At 40.3% G+C, this 21,576-nt stretch overlaps 1 protein-coding gene across 1 annotated transcript; it reads right to left on the reverse strand.

The window, feature by feature from the left end:
* Positions 1–9,056: 9,056 nt before the first annotated feature.
* Positions 9,057–21,576, reverse strand: LOC124254620 (beta-1,3-galactosyl-O-glycosyl-glycoprotein beta-1,6-N-acetylglucosaminyltransferase 4-like). The gene is made up of 4 exons (XM_046688456.1): positions 21,383–21,576; positions 13,628–14,326; positions 11,277–11,509; positions 9,057–9,860 (listed from the first exon to the last, which is right to left on the reverse strand). Exons 2-4 carry the CDS (start codon positions 14,320–14,322, stop codon positions 9,550–9,552), a joined length of 1,239 nt encoding a protein of 412 aa, XP_046544412.1. The 5' UTR covers positions 14,323–14,326; positions 21,383–21,576; the 3' UTR covers positions 9,057–9,549.

Genomic DNA, 21,576 nt, shown 5'->3' on the forward strand with positions numbered 1-21,576 from the left:
ATTACTGATGGCAGCTGGATTGTATGACATTAATGTAATATTACTGATGGCAGCTGGATTGTATGACATCAATGTAATATTACTGATGGCAGCTGGATTGTATGACATCAATGTAATATTACCGATGGCAGCTGGACTGAATGACATCAATGTAATATTACTGATGGCAGCTGGATTGTATGACATTAATGTAATATTCCTGATGGCAGCTGGATTGTATAACATTAATGTAATATTACCAATGGCATATCGACTGAATGACATCAATGTAATATAACCGATGGAAAGTGGAGTGAATGACATCAATGTAATATTACCGATGGCAGCTGGACAGAATGACATCAATGTAATATTATCGATGGAAGCTGGAGTAAATAACATCAATGTAATATTACCGATGGCAGCTGGACAGAATGACATCAATGTAATATTACCGATGGCAGCTGGATTGTATGACATTTATGCAATATTACTGATGGCAGCAGGACTGAATGACATCAATGTAATATTACTGATGGAAACTGGGGTGAATGACATCAATGTAATATTACCGATGGCAGCTGGACAGAATGACATCAATGTAATATTACTGATGGAAACTGGAGTGAATGACATCAATGTAATATTACTGATGGCAGCTGGACAGAATGACATCAATGTAATATTACTGATGGCAGCTGGATTGTATGACATTTATGCAATATCACTGATGGCAGCAGGACTGAATGACATCAATGTAATATTACTGATGGAAACTGGAGTGAATGACATCAATGTTATATTACCGATGGAAACTGGAGTGAATGACATCAATGTAATATTACCGATGGAAAGTGGAGTGAATGACATCAATGTAATATTACTGATGGCAGTAGGATTGTATGACATTAATGTAATATTACTGATGGCAGCTGGATTGTATGACATTAAGGTAATATTACTGATGGCAGCTGGACAGAATGACATCAATGTAATATTATCGATGGAAGCTGGAGTAAATAACATCAATGTAATATTACTGATGGCAGCTGGACAGAATGACATCAATGTAATATTACCTATGGAGTTGACTTTTACGTCGCATCGCCACTATTTCAGCAATATAGCGGCGAGATCAAGTCTGCATGCATAAAGATTTTAGGTGGAAAGTTTATATGAGCTGGCTTTATAAAAACAAATTATTCATCACATTTTTATTTACAAACAGAAAACGTCATAGCACCAGCTGGACTGAATGACATCAGTGTAATATTACTGATGGCAGCTGGAGTGAATGGCATCAATGTAATATTACCGATGGCAGCTGGAGTGAATGGCATCAATGTAATATTACTGATGGCAGCTGGATTGTATGACATTAATGTAATATTACTGATGGCAGCTGGAGTGAATGTCATCAATGTAATATTACCGATGGCAGCTGGATTGTATAATATCAATGTAATATTACCGATGGCAGCTGGATTGTATGACATTAATGCAATATTACTGATGGCAGCTGGAGTGAATGACATCAATGTAATATTACCGATGGCAGCTGGAGTGAATGACATCAATGTAATATTACTGATGGCAGTTGGATTGTATGACATTAATGCAATATTACTGATGGCAGCTGGACTGAATGACATCAATGTAATATAACTGATGGAAACTGGAGTGAATGACATCAATGTAATATTACCGATGGAAACTGGAGTGAATGACATCAATGTAATATTACCGATGGAAACTGGACTGAATGACATCAATGTAATATTACTGATGGCACCTGGATTGTATGACATTAATGCAATATTACTGATGGCATCTGGACTGAATGACATCAATGTAATATTACCGATGGAAACTGGAGTGAATTACATCAATGTAATATTACCGATAGGCAGCTGGAGTGAATTACATCAATGTAATATTACTGATGGCAGCTGGATTGTATGACATTAATGTAATATTACTGATGACAGCTGGATTGTATAACATTAATGTAATATTACCGATGGAAACTGGAGTGAATGACATCAATGTAATATTACTGATGGCAGCTGGATTGTATGACATTAATTTTAATTACTGATGGCAGCTGGATTGTATGACATTAATGTAATATTACCGATGGAAAGTGGAGTGAATGACATCAATGTAATATTACTGATGGCAGCTGGATTGTATGACATTAATTTTAATTACTGATGGCAGCTGGATTGTATGACATTAATGTAATATTACCGATGGAAACTGAAGGGAATGACATCAATGAAATATTACCGATGGAAACTGGAGTGAATGACATCAATGTAATATTACCGATGGCAGCTGGACAGAATGACATCAATGTAATATTATCGATGGAAGCTGGAGTAAATAACATCAATGTAATATTACTGATGGCAGCTGGACTGAATGACATCAATGTAATATTACCTATGGAGTTGATTTTTACGTCGCATCGCCACTATTTCAGCAATATAGCGGCGAGATCAAGTCTGCATGCATAAAGATTTTAAGTAGAAAGTTTATATGAGCTGGCTTTATAAAAACAAATTATTCATCACATTTTTATTTACAAACAGAAAACGTCATAGCACCAGATGGACTGAATGACAACAGTGTAATATTACTGATGGCAGATGGACTGAATGACATCAATGTAATATTACCGATAGGCAGCTGGAGTGAATGACATCAATGTAATATTACTGATGGCAGCTGGATTGTATGACATTAATGTAATATTACTGATGGCAGCTGGAATGAATGACATTAATGTAATATTACCGATGGCAGCTGGATTGTATAATATCAATGTAATATTACCGATGCAGCTGGCTGTAATATTACTGATGGCATTAATGTGCAATATTACTGATGGCAGCTGGAGTGAATGACATCAATGTAATATTACCGATGGCAGCTGGATTGAATGACATCAATGTAATATTACCGATGGCAGCTGGCAGTGAATGACATCAATGTAATATTACTGATGGCAGCTGGGTTGGAATGACACAATGTAATATTACTGATTGCAGCTGGATTGAATGACATCAATGTAATATTACAGCGAATGGACAATCGATGAATGACATCAATGTAATATAACTGATGGCAGCTGGACATCAATGTAATATCAATGTACGTCGCATATTACAGCGATGGATCAAGCTGCATGCATAAAGATTTTAAGTAGAAAGTTTATATGAGCTGGCTTTATAAAACAAATTATTCATCACATTTTTATTTACAAACAGAAAACGTCATAGCACCAATGGACATGACAATGTAATATTACAGATGGATGGCAAGTAATATTACCTGGACAGAATGACATCAATGTAATATTACTGATGGCAGCTGAATGATAATGTATGACATTCAATGCAATATTACTGATGGCAGCAGTAGGACTGAATGATATACTGATGGTAATATTACTGATGTAATAAACTGGACTGGAGTGAATGACATCAATGTAATATTACCGATGGAAACTGGAGTGAATGACATTAATGTAATATTACCGATGGTAGTACTGGGAATGTATGACATCAATGTAATATTACTGATGAAGCACATCAATGTAATATTACCGATGGCAGCTGGACAGAATGACATTAATGTAATATTACTGATGGCAGCTGGATTGTATGACATTAAGGTAATATTACTGATGGAAACTTGAGGGAATGACATCAATGTAATATTTCTGATGGCAGCTGGATTGTATGACATTAATGTAATATTACTGATGGCAGCTGGAGTGAATGACATCAATGTAATATTACCGTTGGCAGCTGGATTGTATAATATCAATGTAATATCACCGATGGCAGCTGGATTGTATCACATTAATGTAATATTACTGATGGCAGCTGGAGTGAATGACATCAATGTAATATTACTGATGGCAGCTGGAATGTATGACATTAATGCAATATTACTGATGGCAGCTGGAGTGAATGACATCAATGTAATATTACCGATGGCAGCTGGATCGTATGATATGAATGTAATATTACTGATGGCAGCTGGATTGTATGACATTAATGCAATATTACCGATGGCAAACTGGAGTGAATGACAACAATGTAATATTACTGATGGCAGCTGGATTGTATGACATTAATGCAATATTACTGATGGCAGCTGGACTGAATGACATCAATGTAATATAACTGATGGAAACTGGAGTGAATGACATCAATGTAATATTACCGATGGAAACTGGAGTGAATGACATCAATGTAATATTACCGATGGAAACTGGAGTGAATGACATCAATGTAATATTACCGATGGAAACTGGACTGAATGACATCAATGTAATATTACAGATGGCAGCTGGATTGTATGACATTAATGCAATATTACTGATGGCATATCGACTGAATGACATCAATGTAATATAACCGATGGAAACTGGAGTGAATGACATCAATGTAATATTACCGAAGGAAGCTGGAGTGAATGACATCAATGTAATATTACCGATGGCACCTGGACTGCATGACATCAATGTAATATTACCGATAGGCAGCTGGAGTGAATTACATTAATGTAATATTACTGATGGCAGCTGGATTGTATGACGTTAATGTAATATTACTGATGACAGCTGGATTGTATAACATTAATGTAATATTACCTATGGAAACTGGAGTGAATGACATCAATGTAATATTACTGATGACAGCTGGATTGTATGACATTAATTTTAATTACTGATGGCAGCTGGATTGTATGACATTAATGTAATATTACCGATGGAAAGTGGAATGAATGACATCAATGTAATATTACTGATGGCAGCTGGATTGTATGACATTAATTTTAATTACTGATTGCAGCTGGATTGTATGACATTAATGTAATATTACCGATGGAAACTGAAGGGAATGACATCAATGTAATATTACCGATGGAAACTGGAGTGAATGACATCAATGTAATATTACTGATGGCAGCTGGACAGAATGACATCAATGTAATATTATCGATGGAAGCTTGAGTAAATAACATCAATGTAATATTACTGATGGCAGCTGGACTGAATGACATCAATGTAATATTACCTATGCAGTTGATTTTTACGTCGCATCGCCACTATTTCAGCAATATAGCGGCGAGATCAAGTCTGCATGCATAAAGATTTTAAGTAGAAAGTTTATATGAGCTGGCTTTATAAAAACAAATTATTCATCACATTTTTATTTACAAACAGAAAACGTCATAGCACCATATGGACTGAATGACATCAGTGTAATATTACTGATGGCAGATGGACTGAATGACATCAATGTAATATTACCGATAGGCAGCTGGAGTGAATGACATCAATGTAATATTACTGATGGCAGCTGGATTGTATAACATTAATGTAATATTACTGATGGCAGCTGGATTGTATAACATTATTGTAATATTACTGATGGAAACTGGAGTGAATGACATAAATGTAATATTACCGATGGCAGCTGGACAGAATGACATCAATGTAATATTATCAATGGAAGCTGGAGTAAATAACATCAATGTAATATTAACGATGGAAGCTGGAGTGAATGACATCAATGTATTAGTACTGATGGCAGCTGGACTGAATGACATCAATGTAATATTACTGATGTCAGCTGGATTGTATGACATTAATGCAATATTACTGATGGCATCTGGTCTGAATGACATGAAAGTAATATTACCGATGGAAACTGGAGTGAATGACATCAATGGAATATTACCGATAGGCAGCTGGAGTGAATGACATCAATGTAATATTACCGATAGGCAGCTGGAGTGAATGACATCAATGTAATATTACTGATGGCAGCTGGATTGTATGACATTAATGTAATATTACTGATGGCAGCTGGATTGTATAACATTATTGTAATATTACCGATGGAAACTGGAGTGAATGACATCAATGTAATATTACTGTTGGCAGCTGGATTGTATGACATTAATTTTAATTACTGGTGGCAGCTGGATTGTATGACATTAATGTAATATTACCGATGGAAAGTGGAGTGAATGACATCAATGTAATATTACCGATGGCAGCAGGATTGTATGACATTAATGTAATATTACTGATGGCAGCTGGATTGTATGACATTAATGTAATATGACCGATGGAAACTGGAGTGAATGACATCAATGTAATATTACCGATGGAAACTGGAGTGAATGACATCAATGTAATATTACCGATGGCAGCTGGACAGAATGACATCAATGTAATATTATCGATGGAAGCTGGAGTAAATATCATCAATGTAATATTACTGATGGCAGCTGGACTGAATGACATCAATGTAATATTACCTATGGAGTTGACTTTTACGTCGCATCGCCACTATTTCAGCAATATAGCGACGAGATCAAGTCTGTATGCATAAAGAATTTAAGTGGAAAGTTTATATGAGCTGGCTTTATAAAAACAAATTATTCATCACATTTGTATTTACAAACAGAAAACGTCATAGCACAAGCTGGACTGAACGACATCAGTGTAATGTTACTGATGGCAGATGGACTGAATGACATCAATGTAATATTACCGATGGCAGCTTGACTGAATGACATCAATGTAATATTACTGATGTCAGCTGGATTGTATGACATTAATGCAATATTACTGATGACAGGTCGACTGAATGACATCAATGTAATATTACCGATGGAAACTGGAGTGAATGACATCAATGTAATATTACCGATGGCAGCTGGACTGAATGACATCAATGTAATATTACCGATGGAAGCTAGATTGAATGACTTCAATGTAATATTACTGATGGCAGCTGGATTGTATGACATTAATGTAATATTACTGATGGCATGTCGACTGAATGACATCAATGTAATATAACCGATGGAAACTGGAGTGAATGAGATCAATGTAATATTACCGATGGCAGCTGAATTGTATGACAATGATGCAATATTACTGATGACAGGTTGACTGAATGACATCAATGTAATATTACCGATGGAAACTGGAGTGAATGAGATCAATGTAATATTACCGATGGCAGCTTGACTGAATGACATCAATTTAATATTACCGATGGAAGCTGGATTGAATGACTTCAATGTAATATTACTGATGGCAGCTGGACTGAATGACATCAATGTAATAATACCGATGGAAGCTGGAGTGAATGACATCAATGTAATATTACCGATGGTAGCCGGACTGAATGACATCAATGTAATATTGCCGATGAAAACTGGAGTGAATGACATCAATGTAATATTACTGATGGCAGCTGGATTGTATGACATCAATGTAATATTACTGATGACAGCTGGACTGAATGACATCAATGTAATATTATCAATGGGAGCTGCAAAAGTAGTATTTGAATAAATGAAGCGTCTTAAGATCAAAGACAATCTCTTACTCTCATCACGACCAAGGCAGATACAAATGCTATCAAATATCACCTCACTGGATGTTATGGCGTGTAAGGAAATTTATGCTTTTCAACAATACCAATAACAAACATGTAAAACAAATTTAATTCAATTGGGGGATCTAATTATCCTCACAATAATACAGAGCTTCATCTCCTTGGAACCTGCACATGTTTTGGAGAGAATATTTCCAATGTTTAAGTATAAAAATTTGTGCTATCAACAATAACGATGTTTCTAATGACATTATATCTAAGTTCTGTTGTCTCCACACATTATACTAAAGATCAACTTTGTAAGCCTAGTCGTTTCTCAGACATATTATATCAGAAAGAGTTTCATGTTCACCAGCCGGTTTTGAGCACACTGTACATGACTTTGTTGTTCAGTATAACAATGAAATACTACTACTTGCAATGTCAAGGTGTGTTTGTTTTGGAAGCTGCATCATAGGTATGTCATATACTTACCAATGGGGGAGTTAATGTCATGATAGTCATGGGGTATCAGTAACCTATGCTGCAGACAAGAGACCTCAATACTTCAAGCATTTTCTGTGACCTGTTACGATTCTTTTTACATCCTGATTGTTTGATAGGTTAGGAAATGACAAGCATTACTTATCATAATGACCTTTCCTATCTTCAGTTATAATTGCATACCTATAACTACATGTGTATTATTCATGATTTGTTAAAAATTCTTTGTTTATGACAAATACAATCCTACCCATCCACCCCCGTACACACGCACGCACGCACACATATTTAACACATATTCCAATTATCTTAATCATATTTACAAACCAAAATCACAGGATTGCTGAACTTATCAGTCTATCAACCAAACCTTTTCAAGGTAAGAGCTTACTCCACAGTCCTCAATTTCACTTTACCAATATTAGACATATCTATTAAAATTCTAATTTAATCAGTTAATGGATCAAATTTAAATTTTGAATATATCTTATACATGGGTTAAAACCCAGACACATTATCTGTTTACATTCATTGCAAAAGTTAAGAAATAACCTAATCATATACATTCCCGTCAAAATTCATTCCCAGATTTACAAATTATTTCACGAAATATTATTTTTCTCTACCACAAAATGCCCTATATGAGATAAACACTGAGGTTCTCATACCTTTCTTCGAGTTAGTTACTCCTTGGACTTCTCAGTTCAACAACATATATATAGCTACCAATGAAATATACACGACAGGCTATATCACTAATCTAGCATAACATTAAGGAGCTATTTGAACCGACCATTGAAAAACGTTATCCACCTTGACATGAAAGATATTCTATGAACATGGTGACATCGAATCTACTATAAAGTAGGTTCAGGTTCAGAAAATACCAGAGTTCAACTCCAGAAACTAAGCAAGTTCCAAGAGCATTCTTTGAGAACAAGGTATATATATGTGCAAGATAAACCACCGTTTTGGCATAAGACAGTGTCTTAATGTCAAGAGTTAGACTAACGTTTAGTCCCTACATATAATTGTGATATTAGCAAATAAACCCATTTAAATTGAAAAGGAGCCCAAGTGAGACCAGAGATTCCTGAACCTGAGGAAATCTAGACTTGCTTCATTTAGGGCTTTAGCATTGCAGGGAGGGCTAAGCATTGGGGAAAATAATATGGTTCAGGGACTGTGAGACAGACTAGTCAAGAGTGTACATGGTGAGTTTCTGCACAGTGTCCATTGTTCTTTCTCTATGAGGTAAGTCTTGTCATGTATCGACAGAACCTGATACAGGGAACCTTCAGGTAAAAACATGTAAAATGTCTAGCCTGTTCCTATATCCTTGTTCCATGTGTTTTCTGCATTGATGTGTAGTTATGTAACAGACTAAACCTAAGAAAGTTCTCAATATTCTCAAAGTTAAATGCATATATAATTCATATTAAGTATTGCTTATATTAACATAACTAAATGCAACTGCCATTACTATCATTTCTTAAAAATGTCCAAGGTTTATAAGAAATGAGTGCTGAGTCTAATAGGCTCGTGGGTAGTGGTCAATGTACCAATGTATGTCTAGCAAACCAAATAAACTCTTCTTACAGTGGCGGCAGAATGGGCGATGAGAGAGTCACAAAATGTTGAACCTACTCTCTCACCGAGATATCTGATTGAGAACAAAGTCCAGCTTGGAGTAAAAGGAAGTGTCGTACTCCCGGTGTCCAGCCAGTTCCAGTCTTGTCTGGTGGTAGTACCACTCCTCCAGACACGACAAGCCAGCGGGTTGGAAATCCTCCTCGAATTTGTTGGCGAACAGATGTCTCTTCGTGGTCAGCTGGGCGAAGTCGCCCGCCCCCAGCACGCAGATCTCCCTCAGGTACTTGCCTTGGCAATCGTCTTTGTAAGCCAGTATGCCGTGATCCCAGTTCTTATATCGAGCAAGGAATGGTTCAAGGCGAGGAGCAGCTGCAAATACATGGAGTCAAGGTAAGTACGTGATGTAGTGTACAGTTGTACTTGTGCATGTGCGCGCGCGTGTGTGTGCGTGTTTCCGTGCGTGCGTGTGTGTGTGTGTGTGTGCGCTTTTTTCCGTGCGTGCGTGCGTGTGTGGATGTGTGTGTTGGGGAGGGGGCAAGACTCGGCAATTCCTTTCAAGCCCAATTTTGGGTAGTTTGGTAGACGCTTACCCTTGATAGCCCCGGGACTGGCAGTGTTTTTTGATTGTGTACGGGCAGTAGTATGCTCTATATCAATACTGGACCCTATTAAGACAGAGTACTGGAATGTACAACCACAGGCAAACTGTAGCGCAAATGGCGCAAAAAATGACCAGTCCTCCTGCTTGTGAGCGAGGACAGCAAAGGTTGGCAAAGTACAACGAAAAATATTTAATATCGCCACCGTCAAAGGCAGACACCCATTTCCTCACAGGGTTGTGCTCTCAGATTTCAAACATATTTAACAATTACTCATGTAAATCATAATTGATTCATCATTTTAAGCGCCACTCGTGGCATATCAAATTGTTGTTCGCCTCCATTCCCCTGCCAGCTTCCGGTTCAACGGAGTGAAGGAACAGGTGAGTTATCTCTAAATATACTTGTTGACTGTTAGTTTCTTGTATTCCCGCAAAAATAATTACTTGCGGAGTTACCTCCAATGCTTTCGTTCACCCAATGAAGTGGGGTTTTTTTTCAGAATAAATGTTACGAAAATTCTATCAATAACAGTTTAATGGCAAAATTAGGCAAATTCTTTTTAATTTCTGCTTATTCTTGTTCCTTCATTCCGTTGAACCGAAGCGAGTGAAGTACTTTGCCAACCTTTGCTCACTTTGGTCGCATATAGGAAGACTGGTAACTTTTCTCTCTGTTGCGCAACTCTATTTGGGCTACAGTTGCCTGTGGTGCAACTCTATTTGGGCTACTGTTGCCTGTGGTGCAACTCTATTTGGGCTACAGTTGCCTGTGGTGCAACTCTATTTGGGCTACTGTTTGCCTGTGGTGCAACTCTCCTCTGATGCATTAGTCATTATAGAAACGTCTGCAGGGGCGTAGCTACCATTATAAAAACAAGCCCGGGCTTACACATGATTGTTCCTAAAAAGGTTGGGCAAGCCTTTCAGTACTATCTAAATATAAAGAGTTGCAACCTATCGGGCAAACCCGAAAAATGTGGCTTGCTACGCGCCTGTCTTGGTAGCTCTTCCTTAGATACATCAGGGGAGCTAGCTCCTGCCTCTCGTCTGACATTACATTGCAATGGCTATTCTCTGCCTAGGCCTTTCTTGCAAGTTGGGATACTGTTGCTTAGGGGTAATTATAAATAACGTCATCACTGTCTTTATCTCTATAATCACTGTTCTGGAGTATACACACTTACCCCTGGATGTCCCTGAGATGTTGAGTTGGGGGCTGTAGTTGAGAGTTGGGAAGTATGCTTCGTCTGGTATTTTAGTGAACCTTAGCCACTTCTGTAGATCTTTGGCTATAGGGTCGTGCACGGAGAAGTTGACAAAGTTCCTGTTGACAACGACGTGGACAGAACCGATGACAGGACGGAGACCGTGTGGAGCCGTGCCTGCTCTCCAGAAACGCCGTATGTTCTCATTGTATCTTGAACAAAAATGTCGACATAAGAGACAGGATTTCCTGCTTTGAAAAGTAATTTCATATATTGTCCAGAGTGTCAGTTACGGTCGTAACTCAGGCTTAAGGTGACACAGGGCTCGTAATACAGTAGTGGACCATTTTAGTGAGACCTGTGTGGTAGCTTCAGAAAATAGTCACAGCGAATAACCGACCAAACTATTGTTTAAGGTCAAGGGGGCGCAACTTCGCAGAACGACTTGATTGTTAGGCTTTGAGCTACCAGACTACCCAGTCTCCCCAACCCCTCCCACTAGTCTCTCCAACCCCTTCCACTACTCTCCCCAACCCTCCCACTAGTCTCTCCAACCCCTCCCACTACTCTCCCCATCCCCTCCCACTAGTCTCCCCAACCCCTCTCACTACTCTCCCCATCCCTCCCACTAGTCTCCCCATCCCCTCCCACTACTCTCCCCATCCCCTCCCAGTAGTCTCCCCATCCCCTCCCACTACTCTCCCCATCCCTCCCACTAGTCTCCCCATCCCTCCCACTAGTCTCTCCATCCCTCCCACTGGTCTCCCCATCCCTCCCACTAGTCTCCCCATCCCCTCCCACTACTCTCCCCCATCCCTCCCACTAGTCTCCCCATCCCTCCCACTAGTCTCCCCATCCCTCCCACTAGTCTCCCCATCCCTCCCACTAGTCAAGAGTGTCAGTTACGGTCGTAACTCAGGCTTAAGGTGACACAGGGCTGGTAATACAGTAGTGGACCATTTTAGTGAGACCTGTGTGGTAGCTTCAGAAAATAGTCACAGCGAATAATCGACCAAACTATTGTTTAAGGTCAAGGGGGCGCAACTTCGCAGAACGACTTGATTGTTAGGCTTTGAGCTACCAGACTACCCAGTCTCCCCAACCCCTCCCACTAGTCTCTCCAACCCCTTCCACTACTCTCCCCCAACCCCTCCCACTAGTCTCTCCAACCCCTCCCACTACTCTCCCTCATCCCTCCCAATAGTCTCCCCAACCCCTCCCACTAGTCTCCCCCATCCCTCCCACTAGTCTCCCCATCCCCTCCCACTAGTATCCCCAACCCCTCCCACTAGTCTCCCATCCCTCCCACTACTCTCCCCCATCCCCCCCACTAGTCTCCCCAACCCCTCCCACTAGTCCCCTCCCACTAGTCTCCCCAACCCCTCCCACTAGTCTCCCCATCCCGTCCCACTAGTCCCCCATCCCCTCCCACTAGTCTCCCCATCCCTCCCACTAGTCTCCCCAGCCCCTCCCACTAGTCTCCCCATCCCTCCCCTAGTCTGCCCAACCCCTCCCACTAGTCCCCAACCCCCAACCCTCCCACTAGTCTCCCCAATCCCTCCCACTAGTCTCCCCCAACCCCCCCCACTAGTCTCCATCCCTCCCACTAGTCTCCCCCTCCCCCCTCCCACTAGTCTCCCTCAACCCCTCCCACTAGTCTCCCCCAACCCCTCCCACTAGGCTACCCCATCCCCTCCCACTAGGTTACGCCATCGATCTTCCCGACACTTCATTAAAACATTCCAGAAAAAGGCAAAAAAGACTTCTACAAATCCTATTTTGCAGCTCTTTCTGTGCGTAGCACGTACTTTGACGTCATTGACAAATTCAGAGCCGATAATTGTGAGACGTTATACTTCTCACAGAAAATACCAAGACACTCTGAGAGTTCGTCAGTGTTGATCCAAATGACAGTTTCTGTGACGGTTTTAGCAGCTACCTGTACATTTACTCTACCCTTCATTAGAAAACCTTAACAAAATTCGGTAAAAACGACGTCAATGCGCCCAAAGGCTAAGGAAATTGACTAAAGCGGCAGTAAAATGGCTACTGCTTTGTTGCCAAGGAAAATGATCGCAAATTATTAGCGCATAATGGATTATGTCTTTCCAATCTCCATAACTCAAACAACACTGGATTTCCCCGTCCCCAGCTACCCCACCCCCAACAAGAAAAATTCCCCAACAATGGGCTCCCTCTCCTCCCAATCCCAGTACTAGACTCCCCTGCTGCCCAACCAACTACTAGAATTCCCTATCTCCCCCAACCACTACATTACCCACCCAAGCGACCGGACGTCAGGATTATGCGCCAGAACGTATGATACAGACCTTGTGGTGGTGCCTGAGACGTCATTAGCTCCCCTGTACGCCTGAAGGATCTTGACGAGCTGGTAGTTGGTCTTGAGTGGAAACTCCTGGCCAGTCAAGTTGATGAAGTAGCGCCACTTCCGGTACTTCAAGAGGTCTTCCATGCATATCAGTTCCGGTTCAAGGACGGAGAAGGTTCCCCATTTCACATTCACTCGTCGGGAAGACAAGAACACGTTGTCAAAACACGCCGCTAGGCGGCGCATATCTTCCAACATGGCCGTTGACTTTGTGTCAACATGGATGCAGTAGACATTGGACGGACGGTACACTGCCCGGAGAAGTCGCTCCACTTGATGACTGTTCTTATACACCAGGATACTGAAGGCAATGGGGAAATCTATCTCTTCGTCACTGACATTCAGGATGTACCTCTGTTTGAACGTTTCACATGACTGTATGGGCGGTAGAGCGCCGCGACTGGCCGGAACCTGTTTGTACATGATGGCGTTGTATATCTCTGTCTTGTTGCCTAGCAACAGCGCAGTACAGTTGACGTGGAAGGGGTGGGACGGAGTAGAGACGAACCCAAAAGCAGCGGCTTGTTTCATCGAGATGATCGTGTTCCTCACGTTGTCCCCATTCCAATATATGGTGTATCCGATGACGAAACTGATGACGCCCAGGAGGGCGAGGGTCTTCCATCCCCGCCGCATCTCCCTGTAAAACACAAGCACATGGTGACAGGGTGGACATACGGGTGTCATTACCTCGGGGTACACAGCCCCGTCGCAGGGTTCTTGGCAAGATGGCTGGCGTGTGCCTTTGCCTTTCTTTCCCAATTTTGCATGTTGCAGACAGAAGTAAATATAATTTTAATCCATATTCAATAATATCACGGCGCGGGGCAACAAAAACGGTGCATTGTACCGATGTGGGGAATTGAACCCAGACATTCCGTGTGAGATGCAAACACTCTGCCTAACCCCAGCGTCCCCCCAGCATCATATTTGAAGCTTTCAGCATCACTGGTCCGAATGAGATGAGGCTTTAGAAATATTAACAAGGGGGAAATGAACAAAATTTGAGAAATATGTTTCACGATTTAAATCATTAATAGTACCCACTAACCTATCATGTTCCACAGTCTTAAACCTGCCATAGTTACAGTTGGTAACCAGCATCAGGCAAAATCAGAGACCAGTACCTCCCATTGTCATCGTCAATTACTTTTTCAGTTACACAATCGTGTCAGCTGGTCAGCTGTTATACACATTTATCATCAATACTTTGGTCAAACTAAATGACATAATTCTGTCAAGACGTTCACAATAACTACTTTATCATCTCAGTAACTGCGAGTTTCTGTGATGGCTGAAATAGGTATAAGATACGACGATAGTCCCAACTCATTGTGTGTGTGTGATTTTGTTTATTCACTCAGGTAATAAACATCACTATCTTCTACTTTGAAGATAATAAATATTCTGTTATATGTTAACTGTAATCTGATGTATCCTAATATGCTACTATCCTTGGCACAACCGTCAGGTTTATGTGGAACACGTCATACTTTAGTCATTCCACTGCTAATCTCATGTACTACTGTTATAACATATTACTTTAATTCAGTTTGACTTTATTGCACTGTTTACCTTTGAATATATATTATGATCATGTATATTGTATATATTGTGTGAATACCTACTGTGGTTATGTCTTAGACTATGTCAGACAATATATGATATTCAGTCATGTATAAACAGTTGTGTTACGCTGGTTACATCGGAACACCAGGGGCGTAGCTACCATCATAAAATAAAGCCTTGGCTTACATATGAGTTTTGCTATAAAACAATCGTTGTTTTTCTTCTAATTCTTGCCAAAAAACCTACAGTCACGTTATCAGAATAATTTGAGAAATACTAACCCCTCTATGAACCATACTGACTACAATTAATAGTAGGCTACTCTTAAGTTCTCCTCCTTATCATTTCAAAACATTGATAAGATAACAACATTTTGCAGTTGTTGAAATCATCAAACGTCAAACGATAACACTTCATTTCTCATAAAAAATGAAAGCCTCAATACTATCTAAATATAAACCTCTCGGGCTTACACTAAAAACGTGGCCTGCTACGCGCCTGAACACGTACTGTAACTAACAGGCTATTTTCCTTGTGTATTTGTGTTATATTATTAAGATTCCTGGTTATCATGTTTCTCTACAAATGTTATATTATTAAGATTCCTGGTTGTCATGTTTCTCTACAAATGTTATATTATTAAGATTCCTGGTTGTCATGTTTCTCTACAAATGTTATATTATTAAGATTCCTGGTTATCATGTTTCTCTACAAATGTTATATTATTAAGATTCCTGGTTATCATGTTTCTCTACAAATATTATATTATTAAGATTCCTGGTTATCATGTTTCTCTACAAATGTTATATTATTAAGATTCCTGGTTATCATGTTTCTCTACAAATGTCACAAAACCTGATTATGGATATTCTATTGTAGCTTGATGAGTGAGTGAGTATGGTTTTACGCCGCTTTCGGCAATATTACAGCAATATCACGGGGGTGAACACCAGATATGTGCTTCACACATTGTACCCATGTGGAGAATTGAACCCGGGCCTTCGGCGTGACGAGCAGACGCTTTAACCATTAGGCTACCCCACCGCCACGTATAGTGATGATGTATGATGACTCTGTAGTTGGTCAATACACTCATTGTTTATTGACACGTCTCTCGTTGTCTGGCCATGGGTTGGTGCTGGTACACATTACTCCTGATTAGCGAGGTGCCCGGCTCCCGTTTTTATAGAAAATACCATGGACTACAATGATATTTCTATTCCCCAACATTGAAAACACCTATGGCTTTAACACCCCGCTTTAACAACAACAACAACAACAATAACAACAACAACAACAAACCAACCCCCAAAAAACAAACAAACAAAACAAAACCCAACAACAAACACCCCACCCCACCCCCGGAAAAACACCAGCAGCAACAGCAACGAAACAAAACACAACGTGATGCACACACATATATATTCTTTATGAAGCACTGGTTCAATATGTCGACAACAAATCCAGTGCTTATACATGTTCAGAGTAGCAGGGCCTTATCAGTCTATATACCTATTCTTATGTACAATTTCATGTATTTCTTTAAGTTATTTTCTGTATACTCCATGTGTTTTTTATTTGTATAACACATTGCATCTCTTTCACTTTTATTAATTCGTTTAAAGGAGTTGCACCGCGTTTGTCTCCGAGAACGATGAAATGCAACAAATCTCACATACTATGGCCTATGTAGCGTGTGTTGGTTTTAGGAAAACATCACTGATTGCTTACACACGGAAGTACTCTCCTGAGCTCAGTGCAGGATTAGCGGAACCTTTAATGTGTGATTGGATTCACTTTAGGTTGAACTTTTAGTTACAATTTAGTTTTGAGCGTGACACAAAACAAAAATATAGTGACGCAAAAAATCTGATTTACAGTAATGGGGAATGGTGTTTTAAACATGATGCCGACGTCTATTAGCCTTGAAGTAGATATGGTCACGTGGTGGCAACAGATGAATGTCACCTTTCCTACCAGGCCTACGAAACCACTTCACTATATTTGCAATTCATCGTTCTCATATGGTGACAAACATCCTGTATAAGCTCGTTGTGCAAGTGTCACAGGGTTTACCGCTGCACAGGATCCAGCCATTCGTTACAAAGGCGGGCGGTCACCGGAGATCAGGGAAGAGTCACCAGAATATACTCTTAAAAAAGCAGGGGAACTTTTTAATGTACGACTGAAAACATTGGGAGATATATCGGAATCAATCAAAGTTGATATGATAATAATGAATGTTTTGAGAGTGCATCACCACTTGCACTTCCTTATGGCCATCGTTGTGTGTACGGTAATCGCTCTTGAAAGATGATTGGTATGTGACGTGAAATTTGCATGTGTACGAATTTCATTTTCAAACAAAAAAATACTGGCCAGAAAGAAACACTAACAACTATGTGATGCAAAATGACTGTCAAAAGTAATGGTCTTCAGTGATTTATCGACCTTATGAAAACCGTCAAAATCAAGAATGACATCCCATGCACGCGTGTGGGGCTAATACGTTGTGCACGTGCATCCATGCGGTGTGTTTAGGGGTGGTGATGAAGAGAAATGGTGGTGCGTTCATAAGATGTCTGTCTTTGAAAACTTACTTATCTCTTATACTTCCTATCCAAATTGCAAAAAGTTTAGGTTCCCTCCTTTTTTTGAAGATTATAGGACAGGTTCTAGAGGAGGGTAATAAAACACATATTTGGTGTGAGTCATGAAAAAGGTAAGTTAACATACAGTATAAAGTGGAGAGGGCACTTATTTCAGGTAGAGGCTCAATCAGAAACCTTTGACCCTCCCTGTACCAGATGACTTGTTAAAAGGAAACAAACAAACACCTCCATCACGTGACTTCACAATGCCATTCAGTGAGTGGGTGAGTGAGTTTAGTTTTACGCCGATTTTAGCAATATCCCAGCCATATCACGGCGGAGCACACCAGAAATGGGCTTCACACATTGTACCCATGTGGGGAACCCGGGTCTTCGGCGTGACGACTGCCCCCAATGCCATTTAGAAAGTGGTCAAATGTAACATGTTATATTTGGGATTACTCTTTCTCAGTAAAGTACAGATTCTAGTACTTTTGGTGGGATTCGAACCCACACAGTCAGAGTCAGGCACCTAATCGGCTGCATGGGTTAGATGGCTGACTTTGTGTGCTGGCGATTAGGTACCTGACTGAGGGTGTGGGTTCAATTCCGGTATGTGTATTCATCGCTTTCGGCCGTGGGAGCCGTACCAATTTTCTCTTATCAGAGGGGTACACGAAGTCCGTGTTCCAGACTTCCAGGGCCCGATTGTCAGACTTCCATTTCTTGTGGAAGCCGCGGTGGCTGAAATGAGTGGTACTCTACTAAGAAAGTGCAATCCCAAATATAACATATGTGCCCTATCACAGGGTAAATGTACGGACTCCGTTTATGCTACAGGCTGACGCGTTTGTGCAGCGACCACAGTGGAAGTAACGTTGCCGTCTGATCGACGTTACAGTAGTTGCAAAGGGCATGCGTGTACGGCGCAGTGATATACCCGTGAACCGTGATCTATTTTAGTCCTTGGGTAACAGCGAAACTCCATCATGAGGCATTTGTTCATCCGGAATCAAAGGGATATGCAGTGTTTCCGTGCAGTCCCACTGATGTCCATGCTGAGACCGGGACACCTGACATTAAGACATTAAGTAGTGGTGTTCCGATTAATCGAAATAATCGAAGACCAAACGATCAAGCCATCGATCAGGTTTTCACATAATCGAACACAATGTTTGTCCCTATTTTGACAGGAACCGGCAACAAAAATGGCAGACATCATAATCGGTTATGCCAGGCAAATCTTTCACACCAAGTATTGGGAACATTGTTTAATCTATGCCAAACAACAAACTGGCAAGGCAAAATTAAAAATGACCAAAATGATTTAGATGTGAATCACACAATATGTAAACTCGAAGTCGACCTACACATGCATAAAAAAGCCAGTTTACGACAAGATATGTTTAGTCTCGAGCATGGGTTCTATATTCTCGCTGTTCATCAATCAGCTTTCAAATAGCTTGCCGTATGATCACTGAATTGAAAATATTTTCTCCTTCAGATAAGTTTACTTCATCATATCACATGGTATATATATGACACGAAAATAACTTTCAAAGAATAGAACAGGTTCAGATGTGTACACTGAACGCCAAAAGAAACGTTACCCTCCTGCCTTAGTGACGGAGGTACCTATCTTCAGCTGGCGTTGTGATGCGTGGACGTCCACTTCTTGGTCTGTCTACGGTGACCCCAGTCTGTCTGAAGCCCAGAATAAGTCTTATAACCGTGTTACGGTGGCATCCGCATACAGCATTGTACGTCGACCCCATCTGCACCATCCCAATGGCTCTTTCTCTCTCTTCAGCTGTTAATCGTGGCATATTTCTCGTACTTGTGTATAATATCATGTATTCTAGGCTCTCTTCATACCATATTGAATCATTCTACATGTGAAATGGGTGCAAATACTGCTTGAATATTGCTGCGTTTTGGCGATTGATATTGCTATGTGTACACAGAAAATGGAAAAATGTTACTTTGCAAGCAAAAATGTTAACAAAGATAAATTTAGATGTTCCTAAACACTTTTTTCACAATACCAAAGACACGTTTTACTTGTTTTCACTAATGCAAAACAGCAGAAAATGTTTTAAAAGACTGGAATCATAGAAATGATTATTTTACAATTTTACACACTCTACAACAGTTGTTTCTTGTTTTAATAGTTGCAACATGGTGATTTTAAATGGTTTATCTTTGTCTCAAAGCAGAATTATATTTCAACCTTTCTTTTGGACATCTAAATCACTGTTGTTGGTCGGCATGGACGAAAATAGGAAAATTAAACTCTTCTGAAAAGGATGCATTCCACCTAAATATGAATGCATTTGAGATTATTTTTTTTCATAAAGCTGTGTTGTTAAGCTTTCTTGTAAACTAGTACCTTCTAACATATCTTTGATAGTTTTTCACTAATTCATAAAGGTAGGAGGGTAACGTTTCTTTTGGCGTGTAGTATACTGAGTAACAACAAAGATTCACACCAGGAGAAATGAGTAATGTTGAATTAGGTTGTACAAGGTAGTTAATGTGGGCTCATACCATAATGGCCAGGTCTAATCTGACGCATCCGACCATTTCAACCATGCGCGGTGCATGCAACACACGCTTTTATGAAAACATGACCCCGCACGTGTGTGCACAGGTACTTTATTCCAGTGGTATATTTATACATCTTTCCAACCATGATCGATGTTTTAAAGACACGGTGAATGAGAGAAAAAACAAACATACAAACAAAATTGCAAAATCCAAACCAACCCCCAAACATATCCTCTTTTATACCCAATGTGATAAGAAGCGATGGGGTAGCCTAATGATTAAGGTGTTTGGTCGTCACGCCGAAGATCCGGGATCGATTCCATAATGATAATGTGATACGTCGGTCTCTGGTTCCAATGCAGTGATATTACTGAATTTCCCAAAGCGGCGTAAAATCACCCTCACTCACGTGATTTTCAACAGCAGCAGCCCCGAGTACACGGCCAATGTAAATAATCATCCTTTACATACTGTGTGTACCTCTCATTCTGGCAACAGCGGTCACGATAAATACGCTTAACCGCTCTATAACGAGGTGAACAGAAGGCTCGTTCCTTGACGAACAGTGGACATAGGAACCCAGCGTACGGCTGATGCTATGTCCATCCACAAGTGTCACCGTGTATCAGTATCGATCATATTAACAGTATCAACATCAACAGTTCAACACCGAGCTAACTTTTAATATAATACAGGTCTATTTTTGAGACTACATTTCCAACGTTATACAAATACGATACAGTCGACACATGAATGAAACACTTCACCGGGAGGATGTTTGACGTTGTGCGTGAGTGATTTGTCACGCTGCACATGTACGTCACTTTATGTAAATACACGGTATAGTGAAGCAATCAGTGAGCTTTCATAGTGAAACAGGCCTCAAATACGAAACAGGGAGAAATAATACCCCGTTATAACGCTACTCCTCATATTCAGTATCAAGGAATATTTTGTCATAACTGTCACCGAGAACTGTCGTCACCCACCTGACTGCCAAGACTCGCCCCTCCCTCCGTCACTTCGTCTGCTCCATCGTCCCCGTCTCACCTGCACGGTCTGCGTGGTCGGCCCTGCTGCGTCTGAGCAAAACGTTTCGACATTTCCGGAAACTGTGTTCTCGGTCACCCCTCTCCCGGCTGTTCAACAAACGTAAACTTTACAGTGCGATTCTCCACGGGTG

The sequence above is a fragment of the Haliotis rubra genome, unplaced genomic scaffold (genome assembly GCF_003918875.1).
Source record: "Haliotis rubra isolate DU_JTF1 unplaced genomic scaffold, ASM391887v1 Scf578, whole genome shotgun sequence".
Taxonomy (NCBI): domain Eukaryota; kingdom Metazoa; phylum Mollusca; class Gastropoda; order Lepetellida; family Haliotidae; genus Haliotis; species Haliotis rubra.